The sequence below is a fragment of the Furipterus horrens genome, unplaced genomic scaffold, assembly GCF_987537825.1.
Source record: "Furipterus horrens unplaced genomic scaffold, mFurHor1.1.pri manual_scaffold_12, whole genome shotgun sequence".
NCBI lineage: Eukaryota > Metazoa > Chordata > Mammalia > Chiroptera > Furipteridae > Furipterus > Furipterus horrens.
The window spans coordinates 86,224,247-86,245,909 of NW_028327182.1; the positions used below are offsets into that span (position 1 = coordinate 86,224,247).

At 35.4% G+C, this 21,663-nt stretch overlaps 1 protein-coding gene across 1 annotated transcript in view; it reads right to left on the minus strand.

Moving 5' to 3' along the window:
* Positions 1–21,663, minus strand: part of SGCZ (sarcoglycan zeta) — a 204,177-nt gene that overhangs the window by 16,746 nt on the left and 165,768 nt on the right. The window contains exon 4 of the mRNA XM_090258154.1: positions 18,216–18,338. Coding sequence (XP_090114280.1) covers positions 18,216–18,338 — 123 coding nt within the window. The remainder of the gene's footprint in view (positions 1–18,215; positions 18,339–21,663) is intronic.

A 21,663-nucleotide genomic window follows, 5' to 3' on the forward strand; every position in this document is an offset into this window, starting at 1 on the left:
AAACATGTAAGAATAAATACACAATTTTTAATAAATAAATTCTGGGTTTTCTGGGTCCCCCTCTCAGATATATTCTTCCTAAGTGGCTATGTATGCTGTAAATGCTATACTCTAAAATATTCATTATGAACCCGTTGGCGTCCATATATCTTTAGGAAAACCATTTGCCTCAGAACAGGCAGTGTTAGAAATGAATATTAAAAACACTTGGTATTTCCAAGTTCTTTTTTAACTTATTGTAACTGAAAAAGAAAAAAAAAAATCTGTGAAATGTAGCATCTCTCCAGCCGCCAGCTTCATGAACTCTACTGCAGTTAATTTCAAGTAAAATTTTATATTATTGGCTTCGTGTGGAAGAACTTAAAATCAGTAATACACATGGAAGCCAAGAAAAGATCCCTCTGTGCTTTGAAATATTAGTTTTACATAAATTATCTCACTTTTTCTCACAGACCCTTTTTTTGTTGTTGCAAGATGGTTTATTTGTGTGGAAGGCTGCCCCTGTGTTTTCAATTCCCCATTTCCCTCTGTCCCCTGGTGGAAAAAGTCCGACCATGTCCTCGGCAAGGCCAAAAACAAAAGCCAGTGTCCAGAGTTTCTGCTTAAGGCTGTGCTTAGTCCTACAGCATGCACACAGGCTGCCACATGGCCCAGGTAGCTCACATGCTCCCAGGTGAGAGTGGGTGAATAAATGGGCGAGTCTGCATCACTAGTGAGAGAGAGAGAGAGAGAGAGAGAGAGAGAAAGCTCTCTCACACACCTCTTAAATACAAGTACGTAAGTGATATATTGTTTACATCTGAAAAAATGAGAAAGCTCTAATCAGATAAATTAAATACCTCATCGATGAGATTAGAATCTTGGCCTCCAGCTTTTCATATGTGTACACTGTGTGCTTTGAAATGAGCAGACTTAGGAAGCAACCCTGCTTTCTCATTCCTACTGTAGGGACCTTCAGAAGTTACTTAATAACTCCCAATGTCAATTTCTTCAGCTACAAATATAAATAGTAACACCAACCTTACAGTTTAAATTAGATTGTTCTTAAATAAAATATAAATATATCCTGGTTCATTCTAAGAATTCAGTTTCTCAATTTCCCCCCTCTCTCAGTTTTCTTTATGAAAATCAGCCACAGAAGTCACACACATTGTGTGTGTAGAGTTAATGGCTTGACATGGGTTCACTCATTAATACATGAAAGCTCTATTCCCAAAGGGTCATAGCCTCATGCTGAATTTTGAAATCTGAAATTTAGACAACGTAAGAGATTCTTGAATGTCAAGTAGTAAATACATTTTATTAAATAAGCCTCTATTCAGTAAACCAAGGAATTCCCCAATACAGCTGCTCAGGTGTCAGATAAGATGAATCAATTCTCAAATAAGTTCTGTGAAAAGAGCGTTTTTCTGAATAAAATATTCTGCCCAGTATAATCTTAATTGATCCTTATCGTAATGTTTAAAAAATATTGAGAAAGTATGAACACCAAAAAAGCTCTGACTTTTCTGTGTTGTATACAGATTAGGCCTCTGCGTAGGATATGGTAGAAATGTATCATTTCAATTACTGGACTTAGGGAAACAGTCCTTACTCTACCAGGGTTTTACTTTCCTTCAATATCACTTTTTTCCCCCCTCCAATTATTCCTCTATTCACCGTCAAATAATGTTCCAAACACAAAGCTGACTGTGTAATTCTCACTTAAAATACTTAAAGTATCCAGTTGTCTATAGAGGTCAAGACTACATTTCTTGGTAGGACTTAATAACCTCTTAGCAGTTTTATGCATTTTATACTTAAGTGAAAATAAAACTCTTGCAGATTGAAATGTTCGAGGATTGTCTGAGTATTACTGCTCAGCATACAGCTCACTCTTCCTCCCTTTTGATGGACATCTCTGTTCATTCTTCAGGATCTGATTCTACAGTATTTTCTCTGTGAAACATACCATGTGTCCTTATTGCAGTGCGTACCTGTGTTCAGCTTTCCCAGCTTGGTAAAAATTACTGGCACAACATTTATCACAATATGATATGATAAAGCTTTAGAGCCATACCTAGTAAATATGAGTTAGTTCATCAAACTCAAGGATTCTGTCTACACCAATTTGTATACTTAGTACTACTCTTGGATTCTGATAATTGAGGTCAGCAAACAAAAAACAGAAAGAATGGGAATGAAGGAATTAATAAAAGCAGAATACATTTAAAAGTATTGTTTTATAATTTAAATGTAAAACATGCTGTTTCTGTTTCTTGGTATATTGTTTAACACTTTAACACAAATCAACTTATTCTTTCCTGAGGGTGATGATGTGAATTTATTGAAACTTTTATTATAAACCCAGTCAATGTTAATTTTTCTAGTAAAATAGGGACACAATGTTGTTAAATTGTTCCTTCTGGTGAAAAACAAACCACCACGTCATTCATTTGAGACTGGAGAATAAGAGGCCAAGATTTTTGAAAAATATTTCAAAATCTGTTTTTACGTTTCCTTCAACATTTTTCATAATTATAAACACATCTCAAGGCATTTACTCTGAGATGCCAGATCATGTTCTCTACTAGGGGTTTCAGAGGATAAAAAGAGATAATGAAAAAGATACTTGCTGATCATATGGAACATGCATGAGAATAAATCTATTTTTTCAAGATGAAGATTATTTAAAAATCGTTTGAACTAATAAAGAAAATTAGACTTAAATTTAAAAGTATTAGAATGACACAGAGTCCCTTCTTGCTTATATTTTTTAACCTTCAGGTAGCTTGTATTTTACTAGCATTTTTTCTCAGTTTTCTAGGGGCAAAGAGTTCTTCATTTGTTCATTTTTTAATGTCTTTTGGTAAAGCAAAAATAAATGAAAATAAATTATTTTCAAATAGAATAAATATGTGGCTTGATAAAAACTCCATCTAGGAAAGATACGTAAATAACTCCAATTTCCAATTTCCACTTCTAGAAAAATTATAATGGTTAAGCAGAGATTTCTTCACTCTGAGGATATATATTTCCAGGAAATAATAAAAATCTAAGGTCTATAATCACCGAGGTAGTTATTTTCTTCACGACTTTCATGATTACTAAAGGACTAAGAAGAAATACACACCTGAGGCCTTTAGAAAATCCTAAATGGAAAAGTGCCACTAAGAACATATCTTAGGCAAACATAATCATACAATCCTATTGTTATGTATTTATTGAAAAGCAGGTGTATTTGAGTTGATTTATCACTATCTTATAAACATTCAAACAGAAATTGAAATTTGAAAATATGAAATAACTTAAGTAAACTACCTATCCTGCTAATTTTTTTACAGATTTCATAAGAGATTAATTCAAGATGAACTTTATAAAGTTAATAAGATGAGATTCCTAGATGAATTATCTGTTTATCACATTTAAATTGTCTTTTAATGCTTTGATAACACTTAACCTAGTATGTATTTTGTTTTGAGGTTTGGATACTGTACTTAACATATGGATAGTATAGCTCATACTTGTTTTGCTTCTTTAAGGTTGCATTCATTGTTATGCATATTTTCTGGATAACCCTTTCATTTATAAACTCCATCATTACTCAATCCATATGCAATATAAGCTTTTCTGATTATTGTGGAAACTCAATTCTAAAAATCTGACAGTTGCACATAAACTCAGATTTCTTTGGGAGAATAAAAGAATACCTTAATCCTGCCTCTTTTGTCTTATTTTATTCTGTAGTTCTTCACCCCTATTTAGATTTCTGAAAAGCAGTAAGATGGGCTTTCTATAGCTATTAATCACAGGCATGAAGATTGTTTTCATTACCAGATGGAATGCAAGAATAGGAACTTAGCTCAGCAACGCTTTTATTTCTTAATTATTTTTTCCCATTAAGACTTTTGATACATTGCCACCAAAATTCTTTCTATGGAAACATAAATCAGTAGGAAAGATGTTCAAAGAGTTGGTACCTGATTGTGCTCAGTGTCCACAGATACTACCATTTTTTGTTGATCTGTCAGAGACTTCCTAAAATATTTTTTCATTGTGTAAAAGTAAAACAAAGTTGTATGTTCAAAAGATGCTAATTATATAAGTAATTTTATAAGTCTGAGCTATAGGGTTAATATATAAAAATCAACATGTGAACACAGCTGAGACCTTTAACATGGTATCTTATTAAACACAATCAGTTTGACTTTTCTTCTCATTTCAGGATATCTAACTGATTCTAAAACATCAATTTTTGGAGCATCTCTGCAGATGCGGACAAAGTCAGAATCTGGAATCTTTGTACATTCAACATTACCTTTAAATGTGTGTTTTTGCCCATTTAGTAATAACAGATTTTTATAAAAATTCAGGTGAGAAATAAGTCTCAAAAACCTAGCCTCTATTAAGAGGATAGTGCGACAACAGAGAGAGAGTCTACATTGGAACGAGTCAGGGACGCAGACATCAGAAAGCACGAGGGATATGATTGCGGGAGAAGGGGTGGGCTGGGTGGGGGAGAGAAATGGGGGAAAAATGAGACAACTGTAATTGAAAAACCAAAAAACAAAAATAAAATAAATAAATAAATAAATAAAAATAATAAAATAAAATATATAATTAAAAAAAAAAAAGAAAAGAACGCACGTGTCAACGCCCAAATAAATCCCCTGCACCCTTTAGTTTTATGATATATTTTTTTAACCTCTTGTTCCAGATTGGTCCTGTGAATCCACTGTTCCGACTGATAAACAAAGAGAGCTCTATTTATTGGTGTTTGTTGTCTACCCACAAGAGAATTGGTATCATTACTTTTAATTACTTCAAGAAAATGGCAGGTTTTCACCAGAACGAACCTCCGCTTTCTTCTCCAATGACTTTTCTTCCCAGCTGTGATTGCCATGAACATCTTTCTAGCATCTTTAGAGCAATTCTAAGTGGAGTAAGTCATCACAGCTTTGTACAAATCCTAACTGGCCCAAGCATCCAGTTTTCAAGCAAGTGCAGGGATCTTCAAAGCGCTTGTGTTATCATGTCCCCCTGTATTTTATGTGTATGATCTGTTTTTGTGCCAAATCTACTATCTTACAAGACGGTGGCCCTCTGAGCACAAACAAAATGCTTCTGAGCTTACATTAGCCTTTTGATGTAAATGGTTCTGTGCTGAAAATTTGTGAGTAGTGTACAACAGAGTAATCAAGATTGTACTTTCATATTTCTGGAATCCCATGATATACTCAACAAATATCTCACCATGGACTGGTTAAGCAAGTATGCAGTATTTTTGAGATAAACTGTCCATCTCTCCCCAAGAAAGCATAAGTTGGGACACAAATGTATACATCTGTGAGTGGTGTGTGTGTGTGCATGTGTGTGTGAATGTAGATGATGGTATCTCACTGGGGAGTACCTGATTCAGATGTTTTAGTTCATGACTACTGTCAATATTTTCCCGCCACCCCATCAAATTTCAGTCTAATAGAACTTGTCTAGGGAACTGAAAAAGAGAAAAGATAATGCCCTAATATATCAAGGATACTCTCAATGCCCAATTAGACAGGGATTACACAAGATAGGAATTTAAAGGCTTACATTTATTCATGGGTATAGATACCAAAATCCTAAAGAAAATATTTAGGATTTTGCAACCAACAATACTTTAAAAATATTGGGAACATCTGTTTAAGATTCATCATGGGAATATAACTTTGATTTAACAGCAGAAAATTAATAAATTCTCTAGAGTTATATATTAATGGAGTACATTACATAGTCATATCAAAGGTTGTAGACAATCATTCCAGAAGTTCAAGACTATTTCATGATTAATAACAGCAACAAAAATGATCCCTTTTTAGAAAAACAGGAATGGGAATGAATTTATTCCCACTGATATGCGTCATCTACAACAAAACCGACAGCATCCTCAAACTTATTGGTGATGCGTTAAAACATTTCACTTGGGAACATCAACAGGACAAAGGTGCTATGTGGTTTACCTTTAGGTAAGGATTACTACTTCAGTTCCACTCATGACTTGTCTTACAACATGGTAGTAAGGGCATGAAAAATGCAGATATATGAAGAGCAGATTCTTTAGGAAGGTAGTAACAAAATTACCATACTTTCCACAAATAATGTTTTTTTTTTAATAGAAAATCTAAAAGATACTTAGAGATAATTTAATAAAATTCAAAAGAGAATTACTTTGACTTAAATTTCAAAAATTTCTGTGAACCCTTTCTAGATTGAATTATTAATTTTAATCAAAAGACATTAAAGCAATTTTAAATATAATAGGAGTATAATGGGATCATAAATAAGAAGTTCTTCACCTTTTTCTCCCCATCCTTAGCCAGGCAATGAAAGAAAAATACCATATGATATCACCTAATATAGGAAACTAATAAACAAACAAACGAGCAAAATTGAACCAGAGGCATGGAAACAAGGAGCAGACTAATAGTTATCAGGAAAGAGTTGGGGAGAGAGAGGAGGGGGAGAAGTAGGAGAAGAGTTAGGAAAGGAACTAGTATAAATAACCCATGGACATGGACAACGAGGTGGGACTGACTGTGGGAGAAGGGGTGGGAGGGGTGGACTGGGTGTGGGGGGAGCAATGGGGGAAAATGTGCAACAACTGTAATAGAAAGACAATTAAAAACAAACAAACAAAAAAACCAACCCTTTATAGTACCCCTCCCCCAAATCTTAACCTAAAGTTTTTAATATCCCCAAAACCTTGAATAAATTAATGTAATCTCAGATACCCAATGATATTTTCATGGAAACTGACAAGCTGATTCTAAGTCTGTACAGAAGCATACTGGACTAAGAATAATAAGAAAATTTCAAATCCTTCCAAAATCCGAGTGAGCAGATTTCCCCTACCAGATAACAGACCTTATGATAAAGTTGCAGTTACTATGTCAGTGTGACTGTGAAATGGAGTGAGATAAACCCATAGCGTAAAAGAAGGCCCCAGAAACAGACCAAAAGACTTACATCCACATGGAACCTAGATTTATGACAGTCACTATTGATTATAAGTGGTAAACAAATGATGGTAAAAATAAAATTGTATTTACCACCATACAAAAATCAGTTTCAGCTGGATTAAAAAATATGATGGGTAAAATAAAAAATATGTAGAAGATAACATAGAAGAATATCTTGTTGAATTCAGATGATGGGAGTTCTCATATAGTAAAAATTGATAGATTTGATATATAGAAATAAAAAAATATTGTTCAACAAACTACAACATAAGTTAAAAGGCAAAACCTTGACTTTGGAGAAGATATTTGTAACACATATAACTGACAAAGACTGATTTCCAAATATATAAAGAAGTTTTAAAAGTAGTCAGAAAAAGATAAACAAATCAAACAAAAATGATTAAGATCTTCAAGAGACACCTCACAAAAGGACCATAAATAGCCAATAAGCATTTGAAAAAAAAGTTCAATATATTAGTAATCAAAATAAAGCAAATTAAAATTCACAATGTGGTACAAAGTTAAATACTGGTTTTGCAGAAACTTTAATATCAAAATAATATTTCTTGTGGAGAGATAAGGATAAATTTTTAAAATAAAAATATACAAAGCTTTAAAAAACAATTGATAACTTTGACTGTTAATATAAAAATTTTCTTAACAATATAAGATACATAAGCAAAGTTAGAAACAAAAACTAAATATGTGCACAAAATCTACAGCAAATATAAATGACAAACAAATACTATCCATAAAATATAAGGAACTCCTATAACTCAATAAGAAAATCACAAACAACACATTAAAAAAAAGGACAAAAAATGTGAATGGGTAATTCACAGAAAAAGAAACCTGTGTAGTCAATGCAATAATAATAACAATACAAAAGCTCTGCATCATTACAAATCCAGACACTATAAATAAAAACAAAAATAATTTTATTTGAATCTTTTCTAGTGACCAAGATATTAGAAAAGTCAACCTGTCATTTGGTTTGTATATCTTCACAGCTGAGATAAACTGCTATTCACTATTTTCCACTTTAGGTTCAAACAAATAAATGTCATTATGTGGGAGCTTTGAAAGCTACTGCTTTAAAGTATTATCAGACTTATAGAAAGATCATTTATTCACTGAACAAAAAAATAATTTTTTGAAGTAATCAATTGTTTTAGACAGCTGCTTTAAAATACGTTATGTTTTACCAAATTTCATGCTTGTTTCAAAACATAAAGATTCTGTTTTATCATTGTTGTTAAGGTGACTAAAATCCTACACAGAATACGAAAATAAAATTCAGGATCAAAGTTAGAATATTTAAAGTTTTCTATTTAGTTAAATTATTGTGTGGCAACATTTACTTCTTCAGCTCACTACACAAACTATCGGAAAGTATGTAGCTTTTCTGTTAGAGTAACACTAGAGATGACACATGATATAACAGAAAACTTGACTTCCAGGTCAATTTATTGTCTTACTAGCAATGTGGCAATGGATACATCATTTAACTTTTTGAAATCTTTATATATATATATATATATAATTAAAACCTATGTGTTCTGTTCTTTTCATGGGGTGGTGTAAGATTTTTAAAAGATTACTATCTATATCTATCACCTGCATCTCTCTATATCTGTATATTACACTATAATGTGTGCTCATGATTGCTTAGCATCATTGATATGTGTCAAGTCAATTTAAAGGCAATGATCTTTGGTGGTTCAACAATATGGAAAGTTTCATTTATTTCTGATGAGAGGGAAAATAATAAATATTTCTGGGGTTCTTATACTTTAAACAAACAATTCAATTTCAAGGAAATTATCCTAAAGCTTAGTGATCTACATGCACAAAAATGTAGTTGCCAGAAAGGAGTCGATGACGGCTTTGTTCAGGTTTATTAGCTGTAACCCAAATTTCCCATGATGGAGAATTAATGAATAAACTACTGTGACAACAAAATATAATACTTTTAGCCAGTTAAAATCTTACAAAACACTACTACATGGCATAAAGGAAAAATTAATATTAGGTACCATTAAGCTATGCATAAATATCTATGTTGTTAAAGAGTCTCATCTTCACTGGTCACATGTCACTTGGCAGCCTACTTTTCAAGCTGTAGTCACCTTCTTTTTCTCTCCCCTGGTTTCTAGGCTCTGTTCTTTCTCCTGCATCCCCATTACAAACTCAAACATAATGCTTACTATGCAGAAGTAGTCAGGAGACATTATCTCATCCTAAAGGTTTCCATTTTAACACATAAAAGAACTTTTATTAAAAAGTGATCCAGGCATTTGAACACAACATACACAATTCTTCTTAAAAAGGAGCAATAGCTCAATGAGATGTCATCTTAAATAAAAGTATTTCACCTCCTTTAGAAAGAAATGACTTTTTAAGTTAATATTATCGAAAGATAAATCAGACTGTCTTGAGAGGTTCTGAGATTTTAGTCACCAAGTATTTAAGGGAGACCAACCATATTGCAAAGATAAAATAGAGATGATTCAAACGTGGTTGGAAAGTAGAATAATTAAAATCTAAGATTTTAAAGATGAGATTCCATGATAATTATTTCATACAGGGGTTGGCAAAAGTAGGTTCACAGTAATAATACAAGTAAATAATAATACAAGAATAAACTGTGTTTTGGGTACTCACACCTATACACCTACTTTTGCCCCATCCCTGTATATTAAAGAAGTGATGAGTACATAGACTGGCTTCTGAAAGGCTATTTTGATCCACTTGTTTTAAAGACCAGAACAACAAGGGTTATTATCAATAATTACTAAAAAATAATTTACTTGATTTCTCACTTAAAACCTTAAAGAGTCTAAGCAGTGAAACCTAAGTTATTCACCAAGGCTGTATGGGTTTTGGATTTGGATGTGGGGAAAGTAGTGATGTTAAAAGACTTGTCAGGTAAATAAGAAACTAATCATATAAGTGAGCAATATACTTAATAAAGAAGGATTGGCAACATTTATATTATAATTACATTATCCTGACACATCTTCCTCAGTTTTCTATGCATGTCATGAGATTAATAGCTCGTGTCCAGAATCATGATCCAAATCAATATATTTTATTTTCTGAATAAAATGGGCAGATGTCTTTGTCTCATGTCTGAATCCAGCCACAGATGTGGTGGCAGCTCTGAGGCACCTCAGACTAACAGTCACTACATCCCACTTGAAGCGTGTGATGAGCCCCTCTCTCTGCTTCTCAGAGTCCCAGGAAGCATGCTCAGCAAGCACCCAAGAATCATCCCAAAATGCTTTGCCAAGGAATTAACATGGCTGAGCCTACCTTCGATCAATGGGGCAAAGAGCTGATGATGAATAAACATACCAGCTTCATGCCTTTCAGTTGGACAGTTATGAGCATCATGTGACTGATGGCCACATTCTGAAGAGGAAAATACTTTGCCCTAATTCTAAGTCATTTGTATGGTTTTCTTTCATACATAACATCACTGAGTCTTAGATGAACCTGTAAGGAGATCGGAAACTAACAGATGAAGAGACTGAGAACACTACTCCTTCCACCCCTCCTAGAGATAATGATAATCATGGCTAACATTTATTGAACACTAAAACTACTCCAGTCATGTATTAAGCACTGGAAAACAATATCAACTAATATGATTCTCACAGTAAAACACAGAGCAATTAAAAAAATAATATCCCCATTTCACAGATGATAGAATGAAAGCACAGGGGGAATAAATAACTTGTCCAGAGGTATTCAGCATGGAGATGTCCCAGAATTAGAAAAAGTATAAATTAATTATGCTCTGAGTACAAACATGCTCCTTCATAGTTTCGTTTTCTTTTTTCTTTTACTACCAAATCTGAATTCAAGAAATTATAAAACCTATGCTCACTATTCTAATCTTTCTGGAACTCTCAATTTAGTGAGTAAAAATGTCTGATGAAATTGACCAATTACCAATTAGTGCAGTAGTAGTAGAAAAATCCTCTTCCTGTCCTGCCCCTCACCCCCAAAATCCACATCCTAAATCTATAAATATGTTACCTTAAAGCAAAGGAGAATTTAGATGACATATAGAAGATTCCTACTCTGATTACTTTAAAATAGGGAAATTGTCCCAGATTATCCACAAGGGTCCAAAATAATCGCAAGGATCATTAAAAATAAAAGAGGGAGGCAAAGAGGGAGAACCAGAGACATGATAGCACGAGACAGACAAGGCCTACTAGTGCTGGCTCTGAGGTGAAGTTAAAGGAGCAGAAGTCAAGGAATGTCAAGGGTCTCTAGAAGTTGCAAAGGGCAAGAAAATGGATTCTCCCAGGAAAGAACAGAGCCAGGCAAATGCCTTGATTTCAGCCCTGTGAAACCTTTTCAGATTTCCAACTTCCAAAACTATAGATGTCAAATTTGTATTGTCTTAAACCACTACATTTGTGGTAATGGCCATAACAAGAGAAATTAATGCAACGAGTCAGTAATTAGAAAATGTAGGCAACCCATTCAAACTTGTATTATTCTTTTCCTTTTTCCTCTGTATCTCTCTTCTTCCTGACCTACCTTTGTAGCGAAGCGAACGATTATTCTGCTTATCATTTATGGGAACACAGACTCTACCCACTTGTGCAGAGCACGCTTACAGAAAACTCCACAGGTAAAATTAGAAATAAAATTTATTTTGACATACTCTAGGTAAGGTCCTTTGAAAGACAAAGGTCAGCCTGATAAATGAATTTAAAACTAAAACTGTTCTTCCTTAAATTTCAATAGGCCTTTAAAATTGCAGACCGAGATTATATTACTGTTTTTCCCAAAGTGATTATAGCAGCAATCATTTATTTCAGTCTTTCCCTTGACATTATTGGCACATCCTAAGCTTTCAATTTACCTAGCTAACATGAAGACAGAGAGGCTACTCCAGGAGCTCTCTATAATGCAGTTGAGAAAGTCAGATAAATAGCATTTAAGTACACTCATTCCTTTTCACCTCTAACTTTTTCCAGCCTTCTCAATAACTCTGCTTGAAATAATGACTAGCTATTAATAAATAAGATCCCAGGGGCTCTGCTTCATGTTATAGGAATGCTTATCCTGGATCTCAATGTGTTATATACACATGCATGTATTGACACAAACAAAGTAGAAATGAGGCTGGACTATAGGGAAGAGATACAGATTTACTTTCTGGAAGGAAGGAAGGAAGGAAGGAAGGAAGGAAGGGAGGAAGGAAGGAAGAAAAGAAAGATGGATGGAGGGGAGGGAGGGAGGCAAGAAGGGAGGAAGGAAGGAAAAAGAAAATAAGTTTCCTGTTGATCTGCTGTCAGCCTCTTTGGTCATCCTTCTGCGTCTATAATTATAGGCCTTTGACCCATAAATGGAGATGAAGATACTTGACTGGTTTTTACCCTCAACACAATACAACACAATTATTTGTTTTTAACTTAGTTTCACACAGACTTTTAGCCATCCAGCTCTGAAATATCGTCTCCATCTCCAAATTCACCTCAGCCATTAATCTTCTGGACTTGATGTTTGTTTGTTATTTCCTTGGTATTTCAATGTCAGAATTCCTCTACTTATTTTCACTTGACTCCTTTCATTCAGCACTAGACATTCTGAGTTGCCTAAAAGTAATTTTCCACTTTAATTCTCTAGTACTCAATTCTTGACATCAAGCATTCCGCATTATAAAGGGATGGAAAACTCAGTGAGTTGACTGATGTAACTCGTGTGTATGTTGAAAAGAAATAAGAAAAGTACCATATTAAACTTTTTAAGAACCTGATACTAGAAGTGAGGTTTCAGTTTGATGAAGATGACAATAGGGAGTAAAGATATCGTCTTGATTTCCTGAATGACATGACAGCAACCATTTTCAGAAAATAAGTATGTCACAATTAACTGCACAGGAGTCTTCTGCAATAAGTATCTGCCTGTGTCTGAACTTTGATGTGAGAATATGTTACATGACAAGAGGGATTTCACGGATGTTATTAGGGTTACTAATTGGGTAACCTTAAAACAGAGAGATTATCCTGGATTATCCAAGTATCTGGATCATGTAATAAGGCAATGTGATCATAAGCTATTGAAAGCAGATAACTTCTTTCCAGCTGTTGGCAGAAAGGAAATAAAAGAGATGTAACAGTAGAGGATATCAGGGAGATTTGAATAATGAGGGCGACCTGACCCAGTGTTCCTGGAGGCAGGGCACTTGGGAAGCCTGAGAAGGAATATGGGTAACCTCCAGGAGCAAATGCCAGCCCCTGGCTGATGGCCAGCAAGCAAACAAAAAAACTCAACGTGGCTTCATGCACCATATTCTATAAGTAATGCATTTTTTGAACTTCATGATGATAGATAAGAAACCAGACAATTCATTTTACACAATGGCAAGATAAATGATGTCTTTGGGATATATTAGGAATTTCAGTCCCACAGCTGAAAGAAAAATTTTAAACATCGATGGAAAAATTTAAAGCCACTGTACAGAGATGTGATTTCAATGTGCCACCCTCTGTTTCGAACAGGCTGTGCTCTTTTAAGACATTTTTTCCACTTTTGTTATACAATTATATTTCAAGTTTTGCTTTAACAAAACTAGGAAACATTTAAATGATAGCTTTAAAAAAGAAGTCATGGAGAGGAAGGTCAGTAAGGCCTAGTTTATTATTTATACACTTCAATACCTGCAATCAGTTATTACCTGGGGATTCGCAGGGAAGATAGAGGGGAACTAATTTTCAGTGTCTCCAAAATTTTAACCTCAGTAAGTTTAAAAGGCAACTAGAAAACTAGGCGAGTGAGTTGAGTGATTTACTCTAGTCTATGAACTTGAAATGCCACCCTAGAGTAAACTAATGATTGCACAGTACTTTCCTCAGCACCTCATCTAATCATGTTTCTTCGAGTGCTACCCGGACCAAGGAGCCTCATCCTGCCGGCTGAAAGTACCACATTCCCGGCACTCAGACAGGCGGCAGGGACAATGCACCCACATAATAGAAAGCTTGATTCCAAAGCTGACCGTTCACTTCGTGCCGATTTAACAGACAAGAACAGGATGTGGAAGACTAATAAAAACAAACCAGAGACTATTGATTTAAACCCAGAAACATGGTGCTTAATTTAAAAGACAGCTCTTCAGAAAATCCTTTGTCCTGCTGTCAAACAAGCGTTGGGACTTGTCTCTCCCTCCAATCGCTCAGTTAGAACAGGGACGACGGCGTGTCGCGCTCGGTTTTTAAGCGAGCACGAGGGCACAGGGTGCGTGCGTGCTGGGATTTATTATTCTTCCTGATTGCCACTTTTAATTTCTAATGCCTGAAAAAAACAGGTAAAGCCTTTCTCCTCATACATTTAGCTCTGTTTTCCTTTTTTCTCAAAGGCGGAAAAGAGAGGTTTAAGGCCAACTGATAGCTTTTAATTTAACGTTAAGTTATCCTACAGGGCTAACGTCACTTTATCAAAGCAGATGACTCATACATGCATTTTGTTTTCTAGGTGAACATATTACTTGGAATACAAATTACAGTTGATCGATCTGCCTGAAAACACTAATTTTAAGACTCTTCTGAGTGTAAAGGTTTCTATCTTTGATTTCTTTACTCGGTCTCAAAAGATATCTTTAAGTGATGTATGTCATTGGCCAATATTACAGGATACAAAAATGCAAATAAAGTTTTCAAGTATGCATATGTGCACTAACCTGTAAAACTTCCATATATCCAAGAATACAGAGAGGGCCATGGTAAGGTCAAATACATGTATTCAAATTAAGATTTAAGTAAATAATTACTGAGCAAGTCAGGTAACATCAAGAACGAAAACTTACGAAGTTTAAGCCAACGCTTGCTCATCATGGTGATGAGGGACTGAGGGGTGGTGCCGTTCTGATAATCATTTGCCATCTTACTTTTATTCCCCTGAACACTGGGGGGCATTTAAATGCATCAGGGAAATTCCTGCTACTTTTTAGGTAGAATAAATGTTAAGTATCCTGAGCGATACTAAGTCTAATGAATAATTTTCATCCTAAATGATTTTGCCTCAGGTGTATAGCCATACTTTACATAAAAGCATCCACTTCTGTCATCCTGAAAGAGAAGTCCATGCACAAAAGCATATTGTTCATAAAGTACAAAGCTAGGGAGAGGATCTGTTTTCATTTGTATGAATATTCCTTAAATAGAAAAAGTTTGTCCCACAGATTTAAAATTCCAGAATAAATTTCACACAGATCTCTTGTCGCAGGCAGCTTTAAAGTCTCGTCAGCACAGCTAACTAATTATTAATACACGAAGCACCCTGGAGTCAATGTTTCTCTGTAGTGCGTGTCAGATACTTCAAGCACCGCTTTTAAGTACATGCGGGGTTACTAATCAATCCCGTTCTCCTGCGTTGCATGCTACGTGATGCCCAATGTTCTCCCCGAAGCATGTAAAATTCGAAATTACATTTGCCTCCGATATTTTTGTTTTTCCTTATTTTGGAAGTGTCACAGGAAGGGACAGAGCTAATATAAGTCAGCACGCAACATTCTGGTAAAGGAGTAAGGACTGGGCAGGAGTTTGAGGGTGCGTGTGTATGGGTGTGGGTTTGTGTCTGCGAGAAACAGAAGCGTGACTGGATACTGGGCAGTGGGAATTCGAATCAGGTAAAATGCTCCCTGCTTTGCATGCACTTGATAACAATGTGGCGCCACTTGTGTGTGGACCCAGGTTAAAGCGAGTCTATTTGTCACAGGCACGCTCATCCTTCCTTCCATCCGAAGTGCTATGCTTCAACCCCTTACAAACGTATGCTTGGATTCAGCAAATATGACCTCGAAATTACATCATTTTATTGCTTTGGATCTTCTGGAATCATAAGGTACATATATCTATTGTAAAACAGATTGATTTTCTGAGATAATTGGAAAATATAGATCAAGAGTATATAAAGAGTCATCTTAAAGTTCTGTGTATATTTTTGAGATAGAGAGAGAAACAGAAAAAGAGAACCAGTGTGAGACTAAATATATTTATCTATCCATCTCTACATATACCGACACACACACATATCTGTATGTATACAGATATACATGGTAGAGATGGATAAATACATTTAGTCCATGCATATGTCACACACATTCACACTTGCAAAGAGGAGGAGAGAGAGGGGAAATAAATGTACACGTTAGCAGAGATAACCGGCCTAAGGCAATTAACTGAAAAGCAGAAAATCTTAGATTTTTTTCCAGGAGGTACAGTCTCCCCTGACTTACTAGCCCAAATTAACAGCAGGATACCCAGAAAAAATTGAGTGTCCACCTAACTCAAGAAAAAAAAAATTAAAAAACTAGTTAATGTCTCTAACTTTGTGAAGAGAGCACTTCAGTGCAATTGCTATAAGTCACGGTAACATAAAGACCAGAGAAAGTTAAAATTCCATGAAACCTAAAAGCTATCAAGAGCTTTAGAACTTCCCTTCACTTACAAATACAAAGTACCCCATGGGAATATCTGAATATTGATCAAATAATTTGGGGGCCATTGTGTGATATCCTAAATGCTATCTCAGGGCTATGTTGGTAGCAAAAGCTGATAACCAGGAGCTACTACCAAGGTTCACAGACTGTTAAATATTGAAATTGCATCTGCCCAATCCCCCTGAGTGCATTTCCATCCTCATCCTCCACTTTTCCACCAACCAGCGACTCAAATGTTAGCACGGAGGGCCCTCAAGTCAATGTCCTTGCTGATTTGTCTGTGTTCTCTGAGAACCATGATCCTCATGCCTTTTTTATTTTTTTTTTGTTCCCCCAATCTCAGGATTTAAAAAAGTCAATCTGGTGAAGTTTTGCCTCCTTTCCTGACCTTTCCAAGGGGTTTTAAGAAGAAAAGGGAAATGAGCAGCTCAGCAGTCACAGTGACCACCCCCAAACACCAGCCCCCCATGTTACAGGCTCCAGCTGGCGTGCAAGATGCTCTCACATAAGGTAGGAGGACGTGGTTGTCAGTATGGATGGTGATGGTGGGTTATGACTAAGCCCAGGGATCCCATTGAGGATCCCCATTCAGCAACCCTTGTTGGATTTCATTGTCTTTTTTGAAATGCACTCTGGCACTCATATCTGGAACATTGACAATATTAATTGTATTTTTATTAATAAGAATAAAGAACTAACCTTTATAATGTTCATTATGTGTGGCAAACATTCTAAACATACACATGCACACATGGGTATGCAGGTGTGTGCACACACACAAATGTAATTGAACACTAAATTTATCATTGTCATTTAGATGAAAGAAAGAATATTGGAGGCGAAGAGAACTGATTTAAAATCTTGAATAGCAGAGGCAGGATTCATGGAGAGCAGAGGCCAATTACCATGCTAACTCTTCTCGCATGGCCCAGAGAAATCAGTTGTTCCTAACTAGAAATGATAGATACCCCATGAGCTGTTCTCAATTTCAGATTTGGGAAACACTAAGTCAAGCATATTTCATCTTTACTTTTCCTAAAAATAGCGTAGGCCTTTTTGACTGTTTAAAAATATATATTTCAATAACACATATTATTGTTGTAAATCAAATAATTCAATAGAAATTATGCTTACAACTGTCTTTATAAAATTCTTCCCCATGCCCGAACATGCCTTTGACTTTCTTTTTGTTTTTGTCCTTGCTTTTTATTTTCAGATGTTGATTGACTTATGAACCTACTATTAGAATAATGACTTTAAAAACTTTTAAGTAATATGTAATTAACACTTTTTCTTGATTTATATATTTTGAAGACAATTATGAGCCCTTAAAGAACAAGAATTTAGTTTATAACCTTTCCCCTTATCTCTTTTAAAGTTGGTATTTATATTTTAGTCTTTCTCTTGCTGATCTTTTACTTTTAAATAGTATCTCTAAATTTTATTTGTCTATCACCTTCAGATAGCTCTACTGTTTGACCTACACTTTCTCTCCCACCATCCATACCCACTTTCATGGCCCTGTCCCCTCACCCCCGAGACTCACACCTTCACTTATGTGTAAAGGCTAATATTTCCATGCACTTCAGCACCCACAACTGGTGCCTTCTGTCTGAAGCCTGTTGGATAATCAAATGTTGAGATACCATGATATCACGTGAGACTCAATTTTAGACACGGGGACCACACATCTCATAAAGTAGCTTTTTTTTTTTTCAGTTGCATATTCTTTCAAGAGGTAAACAACGTTCCAAGACCTCAATCTACAGTACCTGTAACTTTCAGCTTTTCAGCCCCAATGGTGATCTCATCTTCGTCTGCAGAAAACAGCACCCTGCCATCTTCGCTCGCTCTCACTTCAAATCTTTTACACTGAGCTTCCACAGCATCAGCTCCTACGGTCAGAGGAAAGGTTTAAAAATGAAACCAGTACGCAGGAAACCATTATTATGTATGTTCTTTAGAAAGGCAAGAGAAATACATATGTTATGTAGTTTATCTCTGCAGTACGTTTCTTAATTCTCATACTTTTCAGGAGGCTGGTTGGGTAGAATATTGCTGGGCTGGGATGGCTGGACAGACACCTGACATCTAAATGTCTGACAAGAGTACTAAACATGTTCGTGGGCTTAGCCAGTTCAAAACTCTGTGTATACACAAGGAGAGACAATGCCTCCTTTGTTGGTTGCAGCCTGAAGAGGGGGCATCCAACCTGCTGCATCTCAATAAATACTTGTGGACTGCTGACTCCCAGCTTGTCTCTCTACAAGCAGATCATAGTGCCCATACCTGCCACATCACACGGTACTTATAAGCATTACTCAGGTATGAACCTTTAGTTACTCTACATTTAGAGTAACTAAATATGTAGATTCTGACATTGAATTTTGTTCACCCTTGACTATCACTGGATCTGAATCCATTTTACAATTTTAGTGCTCCCCAGTGTGTCTTCTAATCAATACTTTTCTTGACCTATAAAATATAATATTAAATTAATACAATTAAATCCATTTCCATTTTTTGGGGATAATTTTGTATATTAATACATCCATAAAGTACAAAGCCAGCTCCATATTTGGAAGACATAATTAATTTGAGAATTTGGAGGGCTTCGGTAAAAAGATCAAACAGGCCTAGGGGGTGAGGAATTGTTATTTCCATAACATTCATTTCTTTTCACAGATGGATCTGTATCTTCCCCTCATGTTCATATTTGTAACATCCATCTTCTGCTATCTACCTACATCAGAAACTCTTGTAAAGCTCAATCCAGCCCAGTCAGGGACCTAGGCATATCACACTCTGTGTATACATCTTTTCATTTATTTTTGCATATGCTATAAACTTCATTTTTGTGTCTGCTCAAAATTCCTATGTTGTACTTAGGAGGTGGGGCCTTTAGGAGGTCATGAGGTCATGAGGGTGGAGCACTCACGAATGGGATTAGTATCTTTATAAAAGGGTACAAGTAATCTCTCTCTGTCTCTGTCTCTGTCTCTGTCTCTCTCTGTCTCTCTCTCTCTCTGTCTGCAATCTGCCAAGTCAGGACACAAAAGGTTCACTGTCTGTGAGCCAGTAAAGAGCCTATCATGAGACACTGGATCTGCAGGCCCCTGGATGTTGGGCTTCCCAGACTCCAGAACTGTGAGAAACACATTCATGTTGTTTAAGCCACCCAGCCTATGGAATTTTGTCATAGCAGCCTTGACTGACTAAGAAATGTATTGTCATTATTTGTTAAATATACGCCCCTCTGGAATTCAAAACATGAGATCCTCTTTGTATTCCAAAATATCCTCTGAATTTAAAATTGTGTCTAGTTCTAGTGAGCACTTAGTAGAAGAATGTTAAATGATTAAATTCTAGACTTAAACTTTCTTTCCCTCTCCTTAGTCCTCATCCCCACCTCAGCCCTCCTGCCAGTCCTAGTTCCCCAGCTTCATGGCCTCAGTGACTTAGGCCTTGACATCACCTTAACTTCTGAGGAACACTTAAGAGAAAGAAAAAGTTCATCCCAAACCCTGATAACATGTGGAATAGTTCTCTGAAAATAAGGTGTATATTTTTCTTATATTCTGTAACTACGTACATGTTTTTAGGTCAAAAAAGAACATTTGAAAAACGGCTAAGACAATGTTATGTCAGATAAAACTAGTGTTAACCTCATGTGCTATCATGTAAAAACAGCATGAATTACATTTTAAAATTAGTTTTCTTTAATCAAAGAATTTCCCTTATGGAATTTAATGACAATATTAGAAAAACCATGAAAGACATAATAGTCATTGCATTTTGTCTTGCAAAAATTACTTCAGCAGCCTGTAAACAGTTGAGTGTTTTCTTCTAATTAGGGTGTAATTATGCTATATTGTTCTTTTAATCATTGAACAGAGTGCTACAACTGGATGATGTTTCAAAAACTGTTTGAGGCTGATGTATTGATAAATGTGAATTCTGAGTTTTCAGGCCTCAAAGATCTCAGGCATAAATTAAATATGAATTGCCTGAAAGATATTGTAGATATTTTATGCAAAAAACCTTAACATATGCATTATGTTGCTTCCTTCAAATATACTTAACCATTGGGTGAATTGATCTGCACAATATCCCACTGACTTTAATGATACTGAAGTGAGTTAGATCACTACACAGTACAAACACACACATACATACTCAAACAATATATGAGGTCTGTCCAGGAAAAGTTCTACCATTGTCAATACAGTGAAAACAGTTTGTGTGACATCGATGTAACCTGGCAGTGAAGGAAAGTGGACTGGAATGTGCATGTGTGAACAATGATGACTTCACTGTACTAGTTTGTGGGGCTAGTAGACTCCACTGAGTGATCATGTGTACTGTGTGGTTGTTGCATTCAAAATGACTGAATGAGAAGAACAACACATATGCAACTAATTTTGCGTTCAGCTTTAGCATTCCTCTGGGGAAACTATTTGAATGATTCAGAAGGCTGAAGCCATGGGCAACTGGTGACTGGCAGCTTTGTCACTACAATGCTTCCACACGCATCACATCTTGTGTGGAGTTTCTTGGCAAAACATCAAATCACCTAGAGGACTCAGCCCTCCTATAGCACAGATTTGGCGTCCTGCAATTTCTGACTTTTCCCAAAACTAAAAATCTCCTTTGAAAGGGAAGAGATTGAAGACCATCAACAAGATTCAGGAAAATACAATGGCGCAGCTGATTGTGATTGGGAGAACTGTGTGAAGTCCCAAGGTGCCTACTTTGAAGAGGAACTGAGGTGTCATTGTCCTATGTACTATGTTTCTTGTATCTCGTATTTTCTTCAACAAATGTTTCTATTTTTCTTATTACATGGTTGGATACTTTCTGGACAGACCTCGTATATACATACTAGCAAAACTTTTCTTGGCATAACATTTATTATCATTATATAAGAGATAATTTATTAACATTAAAATGCTATATTGTGTGCCATAAACTATTAGTGTCTCATATAGGAAGGTGATTTGAAAGCTTAATTCATTAAATTTATATAAGCAAAGCAAGTAAGAAAATTCACTTGGAATAGAAGAGATGCATCTAGGTCATAAATAAATGCATGCCGAATCATCTAACTAAAAAAAAAAAAAATATATATATATATATATATATATATATATATACACAAATTATTACCGCAGACTACACTTCATTGAAGATATTAGTTTAATTACAAAGGGCAAAATTGCA